General features: G+C 40.5%; 1 protein-coding gene across 1 annotated transcript; it reads right to left on the bottom strand.

Annotated features, from left to right (window-relative positions):
- Positions 1-1,458: 1,458 nt before the first annotated feature.
- slc39a13 (solute carrier family 39 member 13) lies at positions 1,459-17,659 on the bottom strand. The gene is made up of 10 exons (XM_054770390.1): positions 17,437-17,659; positions 16,402-16,764; positions 15,284-15,391; positions 11,580-11,722; positions 10,753-10,818; positions 8,506-8,595; positions 6,027-6,077; positions 2,793-2,925; positions 2,625-2,724; positions 1,459-2,559 (listed from the first exon to the last, which is right to left on the bottom strand). Exons 2-10 carry the CDS (start codon positions 16,724-16,726, stop codon positions 2,490-2,492), a joined length of 1,086 nt encoding a protein of 361 aa, XP_054626365.1. The 5' UTR covers positions 16,727-16,764; positions 17,437-17,659; the 3' UTR covers positions 1,459-2,489.
- Positions 17,660-18,528: the final 869 nt, after the last annotated feature.

Below are 18,528 nucleotides of genomic sequence, written 5' to 3'. Positions count from 1 at the left end.
GTGCAATAATTACTGTTGCGTGAGCAGACACGTCACTGCTCTCGGACACTCTCCTTGTCGCTCAACCTGTGAGCGTGAGACGAGCTGTTGCACGTGTGTGTGTTTATGGTACCTCTGGTCAGGTTTTGGGGACTGGGCTCCTGGCTGGAGCTTGCAGGTTGCGTGCCTGGAGAGTGGCAAGGCGTACGATCGTGTTCAGCAAAATGCGTGCCCGTTGGTTATTCCCTAGGAGGGGAGGACACTGATATAATATTTTGTTCACCTAATATTCTCGCCGTCGACCAGCAAAGTCCCAAAGATCGAATAGTAGCTCGCGATCAACGGGTTGGTGACCCCTGCTGTATTTCATGTCTGCCATGTGTTTCGTGCAGAGTGTGAGTGACTTACTGTAGGAGTTCATTTAGGTATAAGTTCCGACTTACACTAAAATTTGACTTACATCAGTCTAGTTACCGAACTCATTGGTAACTGGAGGAACGCCTGTCTTATCTAATTCACACTTGGTATGAAAAGCAGCTGAACGAAATAGAATGAGATTGGGACTCCTCCAAAAGCCTTTGGGAGAAGTAAACTTAAATTAGTGGATTGAAAAAGAATAGATACATTTTGGCAGAATGTATTTCTTAAAGAAAACTTTATTTTAAAGCCACATCAAGTGCTATTAAATGTTATGGGACAATCATGTTGCAGTACATGTAAGCTTTGCACAAATGCTGCATGGTAATTGTTGTATTTAAAGAAGTCTTCACTGTGTTGATTCTTTTCCTGAGTAAACTACAGCACTAACGCCGGCATGACGGGAACAAAGAAAGGGGAAAAGGGTATAACTGCTCATCACGTTTCATCTTTCATGCTAATTTAGCACCATATTCCTCTCACGTGTCGAGTGTTCGTCATCCTTATGTGCCGTGACTGAGGAAGCCTCCCACAGACAATGGGCACCTCACAGGCTGATGACTAAGGTAGGCAACCTGCGGCGGAGTCGTTATGGCAACAGAAGCTTGCCAAACAAACTGTGCAGAAAAAGGACCAGTGTGAACACCATCTTGACCCCTCCTCCTTTCATTTCCATCTGACATTTTCCATATAGCAGCTTAGCATAAAGTACATGAGGGGTATAGGATTTTTGTGCAGAGAGGTTGAAAACCTTACCTGCTGTATTCTGCGGAAAAATACCACCATGCTTCTGACACAGAATTGTCTGGAAGAATAATCTGCTCATGTGAGGATGATATATATATATATATATTTTTTTTACATGAAAACACTGGGGATAAAAAGTACACAAACCGGTATGAGTCATGAATAATAGTGTTTAAGAGGAACAATACTTGCTCAAAAGGTTCAATTACAACACACAAACAGATGAAATGTACTTTGGTGTAGAGCTGACACAAGTGTAACGCATGTCTCGGCACTTATTTCAGAACAAAAGACAATGCTGGAGTGGCATACCGATTGCTGCTGGTCTCCTCTTTAATAAATATGCAGCCGCTACAATTGCATCCAATTTTTACGTTGGATACATTTTAAACAGGGGCAACCCTACTGGATGTGGGGCATGTACTTCCATAACTGTATGTGCAAAACAAGATTGTCAGATGTACATTATAAGACAACACGGTAACAGTAATCCATTTTAAAAATATCTTATTTCCTTTTATAATTAGGCCTGGCACATTGTCCACAGTCCAATAAAAAACATCCTGTCAGCATATTGAGGTCATCTTCCGAGTCACCGATTCATAAAGTGCCATTATTTTAGTTGTGTTTGTGTAGGTATAGCATAATAATATGGAAGCCTGTTTCCGCCACTGAAAGAAAAAAAAAAAATCCCAATGGTATGTCATGATTATGAGATAAAAAGTCCAAATTATGACATAAAAAGTCATAATTAGAAGATAAAAAGTCCAAATTATGACATAGAAACTGTATGTGCCGAGTGCCATCCAGACTCCAGCGAAGGAGGAACATGCGCAGTTTGTAACTTATATTTTCAACTTTTTATCTCATAATTTCAAGTTTTTAAATCACATAATTATCACTTTTTCTCTCATTGAGTTTTTATCGCTTACTTATGACTCTCCTATCACATAATTATGACTCGTTAATTCGTAATTTCAACTTCTTACCTCATATTTATCTGTTATGACTATCTCATAATTTCAACTCTTTCAACAATTTCAAGTTATGAGTTTTTATTTCATAATTTCGACTTTTAAGTTAATAATTCTGACTGAACTATCGCATAGTTATAACTTTTTTTCCCCTCATAATTTCAACTTTGGATCTCATAATTTTGACTTTTTATCTCATCATTATGAATTACCATTGGGATATTGTTTTTCTTTCTGTGGCAGAAACAGGCTTCCATAGCATAGTGACTGTCAGTGAAGATGGATTGTAAGCTGTCACGTATGAGTGGCATCAAGCAATAGCGATGACTTCCACACTGTTCTTACTACTGAAAGAGGAGTGTCCTCCAAAGTTCAAACAGCTGACAGGAGACCCATGACTGCCACGCCACAGAAAATGAGCAGGATCTGGAGAAGGGAGTGTCTGCAAAACAAAAAGCTTCACACTCAGACCTGGTACCCAAAAGACTGAATATTCTACCAGCATACCTGAAACTAGACTCCTCTAGCAAGTCAGGAACCACATTCACCAAGGCAATATAGAGGAATCCTCCAGATGTGAAAGGTAGTATCCAAGCAGTTGCATTTTCTGTGGATGGTACATCAATGGATGTTTGATCCTACCGTATCGATAATGAATACAAACAAAGACTTTACCTGTGCCTTCTGGTAATTGGGCACACAATGCAAAGCAAGCGCCCAGGACACCAACTAGTGCGGTCGACAGCTGCAGACGAGCGGCACTCCAGCGGTCGAATCCAGCTCGTAGCAAAATGGCAAAGTCCCCCACCTGAGGACAATTAGACCCAAAAGCAAACTAAAACAAAACAACTACCACTCAGCGTATATATGTCTGTTAAAAACACCTCAACAGCAGTAACAGCTTAGCACTATAAACATGGACAGATAGCAGACGGAATCGGAGTTGTAGCCAGTCACAGCACACGACTATGGTGTGTTTAAGAACCGCCAAACAAAGTGCGGAATCTCAACGCTTGATGAGAAAAAACAGTGTCAGTGAAGTGTGACGACATAAACATGTAAAAATCGTAGATTGTCTAGCAGTGGTACATGATTGCTGCACATTTTACCAGTATCAGCATGTATTTTGAATTTTTTACCAACCAATAACCGGTGAATTTGCGGGGCATTGGATGCTGAATCGTGACTATGTGGGCATCCACTGTATTGGAAATATCGACATGGATTACAGTATTTTGTAGCGCATAACATACAGTATAGTCACAGTTGTGGTCAGCAGTTTAACACACTTTTGGGCACTTAATGATTTATTTGAACTGTTCTTTTCCCAAGGTGGAGGGATTATACAACATAAACTTTGCATGATTTTTACAACGAGAATTAGGTGCACAAGTTGGAATTTATTTTGCATTTACTCCAATTTACACAGGTTAAAATGATACATACAGGCTCAAACATATACTAGTGCTGTCCACATTCACTTAAATCTTATAATAAGTGGTACTGAAGGAATTAACTTCTCGTCATCAGTCATCATGATTGACTGCAGCTGACAGACTGCAGATGTTTCTCTGTGGACCCCATAAAAAAATCTATTTGACAGAGCTGGATTGCCCACTAAAGAGTAAACATTTAAATATTAGTCAATGGCAACACAACTGAACACAAAATGCAGTTTTTAAATGAAACTTTTTATTACTAAGGGAGACAAAAAATCCCAAAAATCCAAACCTACATGGCCCACTCATCTTTGCAGAATTGTTGTAATTCAGCCACAAAGGTCATGCCACAGCATCTCAATAGGATTCAGGTCAGGACTTTGACTAGGCCACTCCAAAGTCTTTATTTTGTTTTTCATCAGCCATTCAGAGGTGGACTTGCTGGTGTGTTTTGGATCATTGCCCTGCTGCAGAACCCAAGATGGTTTCACCTTGAGGTCACAAACAGATGGCTGGACATTTTCCTTCGGGATTTTTTTGACAGACAGCAGAATTCATGGTTCCATTTATCACAGCAAGTATTCCAGGTCCTGAAGCAGCAAAACAACCCCATACTATTACACTACCACCACAATACTTTACTGGTGATGTTGGTGATGTTTGTCGTCTTGGAACTCTGCCACGCAGGCCGTTTTTGCCCAGTGTCTTTCTTATGGTGGAGTCATGAACACTGACCTTAACTGAGGCAAGCGAGGCCTGCAGCTCTTTGGATGTTGTTGTGGGGTCTTTTGTGACCTCTTGGATGAGTCGTCGCTGCGCCCTTGGGGTAATTTTGGTTGGCCGGCCACTCCTGGGAAGGTTGACCATTGTTCCATGTTTCGCCATTTGTGGATAATGGCCCTCACTGTGGTTTGCAGCAGTTTCAAAGCTTTAGTAATATCTTTATAATCTTTTCCAGCCTGATAGATCTCAATTCATCTCAGTTAAATTATGTTTTTATAGAGGGGGCAATCACTTTTTCCACACAGGGACATGTAGGGCTGGATTTTTTTTTATATAAAAGTAAAAAGTTTCATTTAAAAACTGCATTTTGTGTTCAGTTGTGTTGTCACTGACTACTACAGTGTATTTAAATTTGAGAGATTATCTGAAACATTTAAGTGTGACAAACATGCAAAAAAATAAGAAACCAGGAAGGGGGCAAACATTTTTTCTCACCACTATAAAGCCGATGCCGATTTCAACCTGTCATTTTGTTACATGAAAACGTTTGTGACATAGACAAATAACACAAAACGGTAGAAATGACATTTCTGTGATTACCGAAGTATGACACCTCATTGTGCACCAAACGCATTTTGCTGCATCCAAAACATACACTTTTGACCAAACTCCGACAAAACGTTACACCTCATTCAACGCAAACAGCGTACTCCACACACGTTGCGAGAAAGTAAATCATGGAAGTATACTGTATATGAAAATGAGCTGAAGTCTGCATTTTTCCCCCCAATATTCAAACAATAACGAAAATGACACTTTTTGAAAAATCTAAAATAGTGTGATTGTGATGTTTGTTTAAGTGCAATGTTCGATAAAAGAGACAGAGTATTTTATTTTCATTGGGGTTTTTTGTTTGCTTAATTTACTGTATTTAAAAAATGTTAAATACTCTTTAGAAATTAAAGTTTATTGCTTTTGGTATGGTGCACTTGCATTATTATGCCATATGTTAACACTACATGAATGGAAAAAAATGCTCTCAAAATACTGTTAACAATAATAGCGTTTATTGGCAATAATCTGTGGGACAATTATCGTCCGGCAAAACTTTGTTATCCTGACAGGCCCATGCTATTGATGAAAATCGGGGGTTGTATTTCAACAAACTAGCCTATGCATTTTGACCAAATGAGCCCAAATGAAAATCACGGATGCTAGACAGACGGGCGATGTTACATTGCAAAAGATTCTAGGCTGTTCCAGAAGATGTAGGCGGAGGATGACAACAAACTTTATTGATCTAAAGTCGAAACATTAAAAACTCAGTTCCACGAGGTCAGATCTTCATCATAATTGGTACATATAATAGTGAAGCTATACCTAGATCACTTCCTGAATTCGACACAGCCACCCAGTGGCAACAGGAAATGGAATGCGCATGCCATCCAACTTAAGTGAGCCCTGAGCTGTGTGTGGGGTGTGACAGCTCGCTCAATGCTGCTTGCAGCTTTAACGTTATTGTTCAGAGAAGTAAACAAACAGTAAGTTTCCTTTAATAAAATACCCAAGGTTGACTATAGGGCAAATCTGCAGTCTTTTCCTCTTGGCCGAAATTCTCGGATTCTGCATGGCATTCCAGCCCATCATGTGCATGTATACTTCTGACTGTAGCAGGGGGTGGCTGCACACTCATTTAAATATGACACAGTGGAATGAAGATTTTCAATGAAGAAACCAAAAATCTCACCTCATGTGGAATTTCATGAAGCAAGATGGCAAAGGTGGTGAGGAACCCAACCTGCAGACAAAGTACAGTATGATTTTTTTACGTGTAAATTCCCATCGCATTTCTATGCATGACAAAGATGATCCCTTGTGGTTTTAAACCATTTGAAGGCCACAGCAAAGAATGTCACATTCATGTGCCGTACTGCAATAGTGCGCACTAAAACACTCGTGAAATGACGTGTATGTGTTTGAGACATCTCGCTAACTTCCTCTCTGGCACATACGATTCTAGTTCATGCTGGTAGCCTTATGTCACACCAGCTGGACTCCTTTGCGGTATGGTTCTGCTGAATAGCTCTTTCGTAATATAAAAAAATATAATTATGATTCGAAAATGACCTAACATTATCAACAGGATTTGCAAAGCATGGTTTTTTTCTTTCTGTTTTTTTAAGTTTAGAGTTTAATGAGGAATTATTCGAGTGGGTGTAGAATTTTGGAATAGCCTGTATTTAAGATGTACTGTATAAGGGGTTTCCAAACTTTTACCAGCGAGGGCCACATAGTGAAAAACGAAAGGATGCAACTTTGTCACTTTAATATTTTCTAAAGCAACACATTTAGACATTTAAATATGCTAAAACGTTAAAAAATATTTCAAGAAAAAAATGCATCTCAGCTTCGTCATATGCGTGAAAAAGCACATTATTAGTATCAACTTTGGTCTTTTCTCTTTTTTTTCCATTTTTCCTGTTGTTTTTTTTTTCCCAAATATTTAAACTTTCTTCTAAAATAATTGGGGCTGTCAAATGATTAAAAATGTTAAATCAAATTAATCAGTTTTCAAATTAATTAATCACCATTTGTGAAACATACCTTTTTACTGTATTTTATGAACAAAAAGATAAACGACAGAACAATTTTATATATTTGTATGTATTAACCACTCCAAATGAAGTGGAAATTTAAATCATGCTAAAAGATGCCACACTTGTCGGGAAATCTAAAACACCAGTCTCTAACTTGAATCACACTTAATTGTGTTCTTATGAGCCATGAGAGGTTGCGTTCAAAGACACCACACATTTTTTTAAGTTGAGAGCACTGTTTTGAATGTAGAATGTATTTTTGGGATTCCCAATCATGCTTTGTACTTCCACAGTAAGAGTTACGCTAGTGAGTGATAAGAATATCGACTTTTTCCTTTGTGTTTCTATTTATTTAGGCCGAACATACACGCATAATAAAGATGTTGTGATGTTCGGAGTGTCCCTGAATGCACCTCCCCGTAGTCTAGTGACAATGAAGAAGTGTTGTTCCGAGGAGGACTAGAGACGTGTTTGTGAGTTGGAAAAACATATGGCGTTGGAATTGCACTGTTATTGAGGTGTTCAGGTCAGAATAAAGTTATATAAGAGCATCACGGTGGTGTAGTGCAGGGGTCACCAACGTTTTTCCATGTGAGAGCTACTTTTACAAAATGAAAATGGCCAAGAGCTACTCATTTTTGTAACATTTATTTTCAGAGCTTATTTTAAACCCAAACAAAGTGAATATGCTTGTTTTACCAGAACATTAACAAAATGCTGGTGTCCACAACTTACATTTTGTATTTCAGAATGCATTTCCTTCTACTTTTCTTTCATTATTAACTGAAAACCTGAATGAAAAGCAGGCTTGCGGGCACCTCATGTGGTCATGGGGGACTACCTGCCCGCGGGCACCACGATGGTGACCCCAGGTCTAGTGGTTAGCATGTTGGCACAGTCACAGCCTGGAGATCGGGAAGACCTGGGTTCGATTCTCCCTTGGGCATTTCTGTGTGGAGTTTGCATGTTCTCCCCGTGTGAGTGTGGGTTTTCTCCGGGGGCTCCGGCTTCCTCCCACATTCCAAAAACATGCAGGTGAGGTTAATTGGTGACTCTAAATTGTCCATAGGTATGAATGTGAGTGTGAGTGGTTGTTTGTCTATATGTGCCCTGCGATTGGCTGGCGACCAGTCCAGGGTGTACCCCGCCTCTCGCCCCAAGTCAGCTGGGATAGGCTCCAGCATACCCCTGCGACCCTAATGAGGAGAAGCGGTTTGGATGGACAGGCAAAATGTACAGCACTGTTTGAAAAAAAATTACATGCTTATGTCTTTATGCTTCACTGATAATGTTTTTTTCATCGAGCATTGAGATTACGCACTTCGGTGGTCCTTGAAAACAGGGTATAGAAAATGGATGGATGGATGAATGGATGGATGGAAGAGCATCAAACTCTGTGGGGACACCATTGCGCCCCGATCTGTTGTCATAACAGTGAGGTGGTGGCTTGAGATGGTGTGCATGTGTTAATTGCACTTGTTTTTATTTATCGTGCGGTTAGTTGATTTATTGATTATCGTGACAGGCCTACAAAGCAATTGCCACCTATTCGTGCAACGCAATTTAATGATTTTATCTACTGTAAGATTTTGAATGACATGCATAGGCAACCCACATACTGTCACTCACCTTTTTGCTGACAAGGAAGCTCCCTGCAACAGCTAGCCCATGGGTGAAGTTGTCAATGCAGTTGGCCAGTAGGTTTAGGTAGCCGCTTGTCTGAAATATAGTGCCGTGTTTTAGACAACAGAATCTTTAGTTATAAAGAGATTGGTGGCTACACTTCAACAATTATGGTTTGGTTTTAATCTAATTCCAGATTGGTTTTGGCTGGTTTGATACAAAACACTGATGGAATCAGTCACTTGTGTTTGCTACTTATCGACTTTGTCACTATATTTATCAAGTAATCAGACCCCTCTAGATACTCCCAACAAATCTAGTGAATAGGCTTCTGACATCTTCTAAAAGCATGTTTTGTTTGTGACATTAAAAGTAATTTTTTTAAATTAAGTTATATGACACCCCCATCAGCAGTGCGGTACATCAGTAGTGACTTACACCCCCCACTTGGTCCTGTGAGTCCAGTTCCGGTTGGATTTTTGTGACGAGGAATGTGGTTCCACTGTGGAACACACACGTAAAAAAGATGGCTGCGGTGCTCCATTGCGGAAGAAGACGTGAGCGTCTTCACCACATACACAAGAACGGACAGGCGACAGTGCGCAAAGATACGGCGGGAGACAAATATAACGCATAGCGATTTGTGATGTCAGATTTTTTTCGAGGAGGCATTATGACTCTTTTGAACGCATATTGCTTTGAGAATCCAAACTCTTTACTTAAATTGCCCCAGCAACTTAGCGGAACTACGTTCATCGTCACGGAAATCCGACCAGAACTGTACTCTCCAGACCAAGTGGGGTGTACGTCATTGTTGCTGTGTAATACACTGCTGACGAAGATGTCATACAACTTGATACACTACACTGATAGCTCGTGATTGCCTCTTGCCAAAGAAAGCGCAATCGTTTCCTGACTGACTCGTGAGCGGCACAGTATTTAAACAACTACAGTAGTAGTTCTGAAGTAAAAGAGATGTAACAAGATTTGGAATTTAGTACTACCGTATAAGCCGCAAGGCTCAAAGTTTAAGAAAAAAGTAGCTGCTTAAACACCGGAATTTACGGTTACATGCTGTGACCATGCAGTAACACGTACATTCATGATCATGCTTACAGTACGTATTTTGATCATTTTAAACATTACTGGAACTTCTTTCCTTACAACAGCAGCATGTCAAGCGTGTGTTTGCTACTACTAATCATGGCAGACCTTGCAAGAGCTGCCGCCGACGACCACTTTTGTAAAAAGAAGGATCCAGAACCTTATCTCTTTGAGTCTGAATATACAGAGGATGAGCTACAGGTTTTAGAAGCGCAGCCTGCAAGAAGAGAAAGTGAAACTTCGTAGTAGATGGGGGGCAAGTCAGGACACCGACATGACTTGGTGGTATAAATGTGTAGCTTCCCAAGCCATGCCGACAGAAATGGGAGTGTCTCTGCTGCACTGAGTGGCATAGAGTGTTACCATCGATGGAAATGCTTCATGTGTATGGCGAGGAAGACATTGCTCCAAGAGATTGCATCACAAGGAACAAAGAATTGTTAGCGCTAACAAACCCTGCAGTAATACAAACCTTTTTCCACCTAGCCAAAATAAACTGGCCCGTTACCTCTCGGTAGACAGAGACGCTGCGTCACTAAGCCAGTAAAACAGTTCTTCATGTTAGCTGCTACAATAACAATGTTGCTGTAGCTTGGTTTACATAAAAGGTCAGTTATGTAAATAAAACATAGTTGGCGTTTTTTTTTTTTTAGGGTTTATCTCCCACATACTAGCTGCTACTCGCAGAAAAGAGAAAGACACATGGTCATGTTTCATATAAGGATAGTAGATGATGGGCAAAATTCCAAAAAAGTGCATTTTTTCTTATAATCAGGGGAGTCCAAAGTGTGGCCTGTGTGCCATTTGTGGCCTGCAGCTGCTTTTTTAAATTTTATTTTATTTTAGTTCTGGGTGGGTCACAGACAGCAATTCAAAAATTCTTTGATGTAAAAAATGATAACTGATGTATAACTGACGTCTGACTTATTTTGAAGTAAAATTGAGCAATATTTTTGTCACCTTCCTCCATTGCACAGTTATAAGTCAAATATCTTGTGTTGTAGTCTCTTTGATATTTTAATTTCTGCATTATTTGTATGCTTGGAGTTATCATTTCATTAATAAATTCATCCAAAATGCACTTCAGACTGCAAACTGTTTATTTCAGTTCAAATATCATTGGAAATGTTTTCTTGCCAGCATACATACCTTGACTTTTTCTGATGTTCCCTGCAGACTCGGAAGCTTTCCATTGTAAACTGATTTTGAATGTGTCTGTGGAGATCAAAAGTTTTATTTGTACATTTATTATGATAACAGAACAACAACAACGAGAAAGTGCCTGTTACACAAATACATCTTTCATTCAACATGCGCACCTCAGACTGCAGCTGTCTGCACTAGACAGTCAATGAGTAATGATGAGTAATTATTCAAACACAAGACCAGGACAGGATTGGCTAAAACACGATGAAAACCCCATGAATCAATTGTTCGGAATGTGTGACAAATTAAGCCTCAGTCAGTTGGGGGCGAAGTCATAAATATAGATGTTCAGGTTTGACAATGTTTTTAAAAACTTACAGTATGTGTGAGGGAAATGTAGTTGCAGTTAGCCATGTACAACACTGTTAATATGAAAGAAGTGTGTTACTAGTTAACTACATCGAAGCGGTGACAACTAATCAGACCATCTAAATACTCAAAAAAGCCAATCTAGTGAAGAGACTTTTGGAGAGTTACTCTTCTGGCCCCCTACCCCATCTAGAAACACTCACAGCCGGCTCTATTTTGTTGGTTTAGCAACAGAAAAAAAAGTTCATTTGTAGTTCTAAACATTTATTTGCTCGTTATGTTTTTACAAATGCATCATGTCCAATTTTGCAAATTTGATAACTAAGTCATTCCGCCAAACCCAACCCACCACCACCATAAATAGATTGCAGTCCTGTGGGAGACGCTGTATTGATTGTGCTGATGTACCTCATGCTGTGGCTGGTGAGTGTAATCATGTGGAAAATCCTTACAGAACTTACAGTGGAGTTAAAATTCAGGTCTGAATGAGAAGGTGTGTCCTTGTGGCCGTCTTGGTCTGGGAACATCTTCTCTAGGAGAAGGAAGGCCAGCAGCCCAATGATTACCCACAGGCCTTGTGTCATGTAATGCTTTCCTTTACTGGCTGGAAGGGTAGAAGAGAAATTTTATTTTGAGTTTTCTAGTTGCTGCAGGTTTGCACGACAATACACTCCTGATCAACATTTTTTGACCAGTTGAAAAATTGCAAGAATTTACATTTTGCGCTGTTGGATCTTAAGGAGATTCTAAGTAAAGTTTAAAAATGCCAAAATGCAAAAAGAAAAAGTGAGAGTGAGACAAACTATTTAGCGTAAGCAATTTAGTGCAAACAAGCATTAAAGCGAAATAGGCTGTTCATCAGCTGATCAAAAGTTTAAGACCACAGCCTTTAAAAGACAAAATCTTGGCAAAATGTGGATTGAATACCATTTTGCGTCCTGACACAAAATGGCATTCAATCCACTGTCTATGGATGGCAAAGGCAAAAAAGCTTTCTCTCTTTGAATGCGGTGGGATTGTTGATCTGCATAAACAAGGCCTCTAGCAGAGCGCCATTGCTGATGAGGTTGGACCCAGTAAGACATCTTGAGGGTTAGGGAACATAAAAGTCAAGTAGTAGACCCAAAAAAAATGTCACCGGCCCTGAGCTGGAGGGCCCCGTTGGATCGCATTGGCAAATAAAGGTTGTTACTGCGGCATTTGCGAGAGGAGGCTTTTAAGAAGAAAAAATGTCTTCCAAAGCCTCGTCACCTTCAACTCAACTGCTTTTTCCTTCAATGGAGTTTCAGATTGTGCAGGAGCGTCAAACAGCAGATCGCTATGTGGCGATGTTGCAGGGGGCATCCCTCATGATTGAAGGCCCTCGTCTGTGTGGTAATGACTTTTTCAACAAGACAACGCTGCAGTTCACAATCCCTGCCTGACAAAGAACTTCTTCGAGAGGAATGAGCTCACTCTTTTGGATCATCCTGCGTGTTCCCATGATCTAAATCCAATTGAGAACATTTGGGGATGGATGGCAAGGGAAGTTTACAAAAATGGACATCCGTTCCAGACAGGGGATGCCCTCTGTGAAGCCATCTTCACAACGTGGAGCAGCATTCCCACTAGCCTCCTGGAAACACTGGCATCAAGCATGCCCAAACCGTTTCTTAGCTGATTAACAAGAATGGCGCAACTACTCATTACTGACTTGTTTTTTTCCCCCCATTTCTATTTTAGCACAGTTTTGAAGCTCTACATAGAACCTCTTTAAGATCCAACTGAATTGTACATTCTTGCAATTTTTCAACTGGTTTTCATCAGGAGTGTACAATGTGACTGGTACTGCCACAGAAAAAAAACAGTTTCATTCTCAAGCAAAATTGTCTTGACTCTTTCGAATACAAAAATACAAGATTGCAAAATCTATTACACTGGAACCCGTTTAAGTCGACATCCCTGAGGTCGGCTCACGCACGTCGACATCAGTGGTTGTCAACATAACCAAAACTAGCCATTGCTTGCACATTTACTTGTGAGACATAAGGAGAATGTGTGATAAAAGGAGTTTTGATCCTACAGCAGGCCGTTGACATCGTTTTCTCACGTACGTTTTCGCTCTTTTTAGAGAGACGGTTCTTTTGGCTCGGCTCACTAAAAACAGCCGGCTCTTTCGGCTCCCAAGTTGCTCGTCAGATTTTTTTGTCTTAATTTATTACCAAATTATGTGTATTGTCCATCCATCTTCTGTGCCGCTTATCCTCACTAGGGTCGCGAGGGTATGTTGGAGCCTATCCTAGCTGACTTTCGACGAGAGTGGGGTACACCCTGGACTGGTCGCCAGCCATTCGCAGGGCACCAAATTATGCAAATTGTGTAAACTGAATGACTAATGTAAATAATACATGATATCAAATGTTTACTATTTGAATCCTCAATGAACAGCTACAAAAAATTATTATAATAATGTTAGGATATCAACCGATACAGATATACCGTGATGTATAACATCACACACGTGGGTAAAAATGTCAACTGACAGCAGAGACAACGAGACCGTGCCGGCGCCACTACAAGTGGCCACTACCACTACACGAGTTAGCTAACGTCTGTGCTACCTGCGGCACACCCACGACCATGGTGTCAACATATCAAGCCCAGTTCCGACTGCGAGGAATAACGTGACGAAGTATTTCCACGTATTGGCGCCGCTGGATGACTCGATGACGGCAAGTACAGGAGCCCATAGTCATATAAATAGAGCAGTTTTTATTATTATTGGTTTTCATTCTAGGGAAAAAACCCATACCGATATCAACCGATATTACATTTTTATGCTAATATCAGGCCAACAATATCGGTGGGCCAATTTTATACCGGACATCCCTAAATAATATATTATAAAATAGAAAAACAAAGACCCATCCCAAAATACAAGGTCAAATCTCTGCATGCAAATTTCTAACTATTTACAATCAAACAACACAACAACAAAACACGACACAACAAAATACAAACCAAACTAAGTGCCCCAGCTTTGAGGGGCTAATCCTGTTTCTCCTTTCTGTTACGATGTGAAGCCAGCAAACACACCTTAAGTTTTGAACTACAAATAAACTTGGTTCTTGGTTTATTAATTTAAAATCAGTTCATCAAAAATAAAATCATTGTAATATTTTATCTCGGCCAGCGATGATTGATATGGATTGTATTTTCTTTAGAGCTGTCAAATTATTAAAAATTTTAAATCAATTGTAAATCTATTAAGAGTCTAAAATATATTTTAAAAAGTCTATAAGATCTATTTAAATCCATTTGTCTAACACCAGTCTCTAATTGTAGCAGAACCTATGACTCACACTTTAAACTGTGTTATTATGAGCAACACAATTACTTGTTTTCAGTGTATTTTCCAGCGTACTTAAATGTAGCAAATTGTACATCCGAATTAAGAGCTACAAAGTGAGTGATAAGAATATCCACTTCATGTTTTTCTTTATCTTCCTATTTACACACCCGCATCATAAAGCAGTTTTTGTGATGTTCACAGTGTCCCTCAATGCCTCTCGCGTTCTTGTAATGAGAATGACGACGTGTCGTTCCCAGGATGAACGTACTGGAGACGTGCGTAAGTTGGAGATACATACAGTATATGGTGCGTATGGTGTTGGAGTTGTCATCCTGTCAGAATGACGTTATAAAAGAGCGTCAGACTCTGTGTGACTGTGTGGGGACTGTCCTTCCATCTGCCGTCATAACAGAGAGGCATGCTTGCTCTGGTGCGCAAGTAATTAATGAAATAAAGTAGGTACCACCGTTATTTTTGACAGCCCTAATTTTATTGTTTTAGCCTACATGCCCAGGGCCTGCAGATGGAAAGTAGCTATAGCTAAATCTGGCGTAAACCATCTCTTCTTTTTGTAAAGATGAATGTGTTTACACATTGTCGCCGCTAAATATAAAATACACTTAAAAAAACAACAACAAAAGAAATACAACTATGTACTTTATGCAGACATCGACTTAAACTTGCACTTTTTAGTAATCGGAAGAACACGGCGGACCAGGCCTTGATGAGCTAGTCGATATACAAAGGTTGTCAACATAAGCGGGTTCCACTGTATCATCATAAAGAGGGTAGTGTGTGTCAAAGACATAATGGTACTGATAGAAGGGAGACCACCTGAGGAACCAGAGAGCGCCCATGCTTCAGGGAGGAGGTGAAGGAACACATCACCAAGAAGACCACCAATTGCAAAGCTCAAAAGCTGCTTTAGCTTCTGGCATCCCGCTGAGAAACACACAATAGAGTGTAATTAATATCAGTGAACATTTCATTTTCGTCTCTCTACAAGTACATTTGGGAATGGCAATGGATTAATTAATCGAACATGCATACAGTTTAGATTGCATGCTTCATGTTACAATTCCACATGTCCGAAACAGAGTAGGAAAAAGCGACGCTTGGCTGTGGATTTTTGCATCTTTCCCTGCTTCCTCGTGCCTCATGCTATCTTGGCGATGTCAGCGCTGTGTTTTGTAAGATGATCTTTCATGGACAATATACTTTTGTACCTTTCAGCTTCTTTGATACAGCAGTGCAGTTTTGACACAGAAAATTAATGAATGAATGTAATTTCCTTTGCTATGTTCTTTTCCTAAAGAATGATGCACAAGAAAGCAGTACCTTCCAATAGTGCCTTGATATCATCCTGTGGAACCTTGATATCCTTGCATAATGCTCTATTTTCTTCCATAGGGTGTTTATTCTCCTTGAGAGCAGCGCGCAAGGCAGCATTATTGTCTTGTAATACCTTGATATCTTCGCTTAATGCCTAGTTATTTTTGCTCAGTGCTTTATTTTCCTCCTTAAGGTTTATGACGTCATCGTGGGTCCCCATGAGCATTGCGTGGAGGATGTTTCTCTGTGATTGAGCATATTCAATGTGTGATAGCAGACACTTTAAATCTTGCACTGTTTGTGTCAGCAGACACCTAAAATCTCTATATTTGTGCTGCGGATAACATTTTTGCTCTCAAGAAAGCACCAAAATAATTCAAAATTTTAGTATCGTCAGCAGAGCTCTTGCTATGTACCTCCGTCCCAGTCAACCACAAGGAAAAAAATAACAAAGGTGCCAATAATAACTCATAAAGAATATCAGTCATAGTATAAATCCATTCAAAAAGTCAGAGGCTGAACTTCCACTATCATAACACCTTTTCACACTGGAGTTTTCCCATTGGGTCACTGGCACAAATGAAGAACAGAACCGTCAGATACATGTAACCATGTCCTACCTTCGGTTTTGAGGGCTGCTCCAGCTTCAATGGGAATGATGAGCAGGGGAAAAATCCCAGTGAGGCCGACAACAACTGATCCTGCTAGGGACAACAGCCAAACATGAGTGCGCTCACTAGCTAGGAAGTCTGCTAGCGCCTGGAGGCCTTGGAGATCATCTGTAAGGTTAGGGCCTGGTCCTGCGGCTGTGGCTGTAGCATGAGCCATCGCTGTTTGTGTCATCTTCTGGCCTGATGCCCCCTTGGAGGTCACCATTAATATGGTGACTATGATAAACAGAGCAGCTAGAGCCCAGTTGGGCTTGTGACAGCCTTCAGCTTTCATCCGTCCCACGGGCCAAAGAGCACTTGTAACTGGTAATCCTGTAATAAAAATGGAACATGTCAGAAACACTTGGCCGTAATGTTTTACAAATACTACATCTGCTGCCTGTAGCATGTATGTGATTGCACAATTTGAATTTACAGCATTTGTCCTTTGCATGTGTTTTACAGTTGAGGATAATTGCAGTGTTTGGAGCGTTTGGGCGCTGCAACGTGTTTGTCTCTGTCGGCCACCGTAGAATACTGAAAAAAGTGAATGGAAAGTATTCTAAATGTAAAAGTCTACAGACCTAAAAGTGGCATTTGCCTGTGACTGGAGGTGGCCTTGCCTCTGAGCGGTTCAGAGAAAAGTTACCGTACGAAAATACACATTTTCACACAGCGGTAAATAAGAGCATCAACCCATGCAGGTTAGAATGCTAGGTTCGACTGGGATGAAGCCTTCACTCATATTAGAACTATAACACAAAAAATGCAAAAAAACGAAATCTTGGCTGGATTGAAGGAACTTTGATTTGAATTGCTGATAGCATCACTCCAAAACAGCTGACTCTTGCGGGTAAATGTTAGCAAGCTAACGTTAGCGCGACAAAAACACTTGCGTGCTAATGCTATTAGCATGGACGCTCAATCAGTGCACGTCAATACAAGTGGCAATGACTTAAAAGTTAGTGCAGCCACACATCGCCCGCCATTTCCCTGTTCAATTACCTTGTGGTTTAAACGAGGTTTACACCGGAGTGTCCCTGCCATCCAACCCGACTTGTTGGAGGCTGCTTTGCTCCGCAAACTGTCAAGATTCCCTCGGCAGCAGAAGGCAGAAATGGGCCGGCTGCAGCTGCCTTTTCCCACCTCCTCCTACTCCTCCTACTCCAGAAGCCACGTATGAGGATCCTGAGAGGAAAAGACTGGTAAACAAGAAGGAAGTTCGGGACGTGGACGATCACGCCCCCTAAAACACTCCTGGAGTTCAAGGGATAAATAAAGTGTTTTTACATTTTTAACATCAAGTACTGTCACGCGCATGTGATTTATTAGTCAAACAGTGCGGGAATTCACGTTACACTGGAAAAAAGACCAAGATGAGGAACAACATTAACTAAATAGGCAGGGACGTGGCATTCAAAGTGCGGTCCAGAGGCCATTTTTGGGCCATAGCTCATTTGTCAAACTTGATTACAAGTAATTACAGTCATGAATAAGTCGTTCAAAACTCGCAAGATTTTACTGAACAGGACTCGAGTAGGTACCCGTGATCACGGGTACTTGTCTCCATTAACTCGTGTTCTTTGTCACCCCTGCTACTGCTTGCTAAATTAAAAATGGAAACCAGCTAACATGTCATTAATGGTATAACTGTTACTCATAAATGCATTTGTAAAAAGCAGCAGATGTGGCCCTTGCCTCAAATCGACTCTCATTTCCCCTTCTTGCCCGAGCTGCGTCACTAACTCGTCAAAACAAACAGTTCACTTGATAAGACCGACGGGTAGTCTATAAAGACTCGAATTTCACCGACTCACTGGTGCCACTTTTAAGAACTCACTGCAGGTACCCGATTCATTTCAGTGAGTGACTCATAAGAACCAGAGTCAGTAAAAGGAATCCCATCACTAACATACGCTGGCAGGGTTCACAACCTGTACCGCATCACACATAGGAATCTGTGTTAACTACAGGTGGCTGGATCGATCCAAATATTGATATTGTCGGTATCAGATCGATACTAGCGTGATGAGAGCGATATTTTTCAGTGCTCTTCTAGGTTTATTTTCACAAATATCTGTCTTTTTTGCTGAACTG

The sequence above is a fragment of the Dunckerocampus dactyliophorus genome, chromosome 3, assembly GCF_027744805.1.
Source record: "Dunckerocampus dactyliophorus isolate RoL2022-P2 chromosome 3, RoL_Ddac_1.1, whole genome shotgun sequence".
Taxonomy (NCBI): domain Eukaryota; kingdom Metazoa; phylum Chordata; class Actinopteri; order Syngnathiformes; family Syngnathidae; genus Dunckerocampus; species Dunckerocampus dactyliophorus.
Note: the sequence above shows the minus strand (reverse complement) of the source record. Positions and strands in the feature narration are given on the sequence as shown.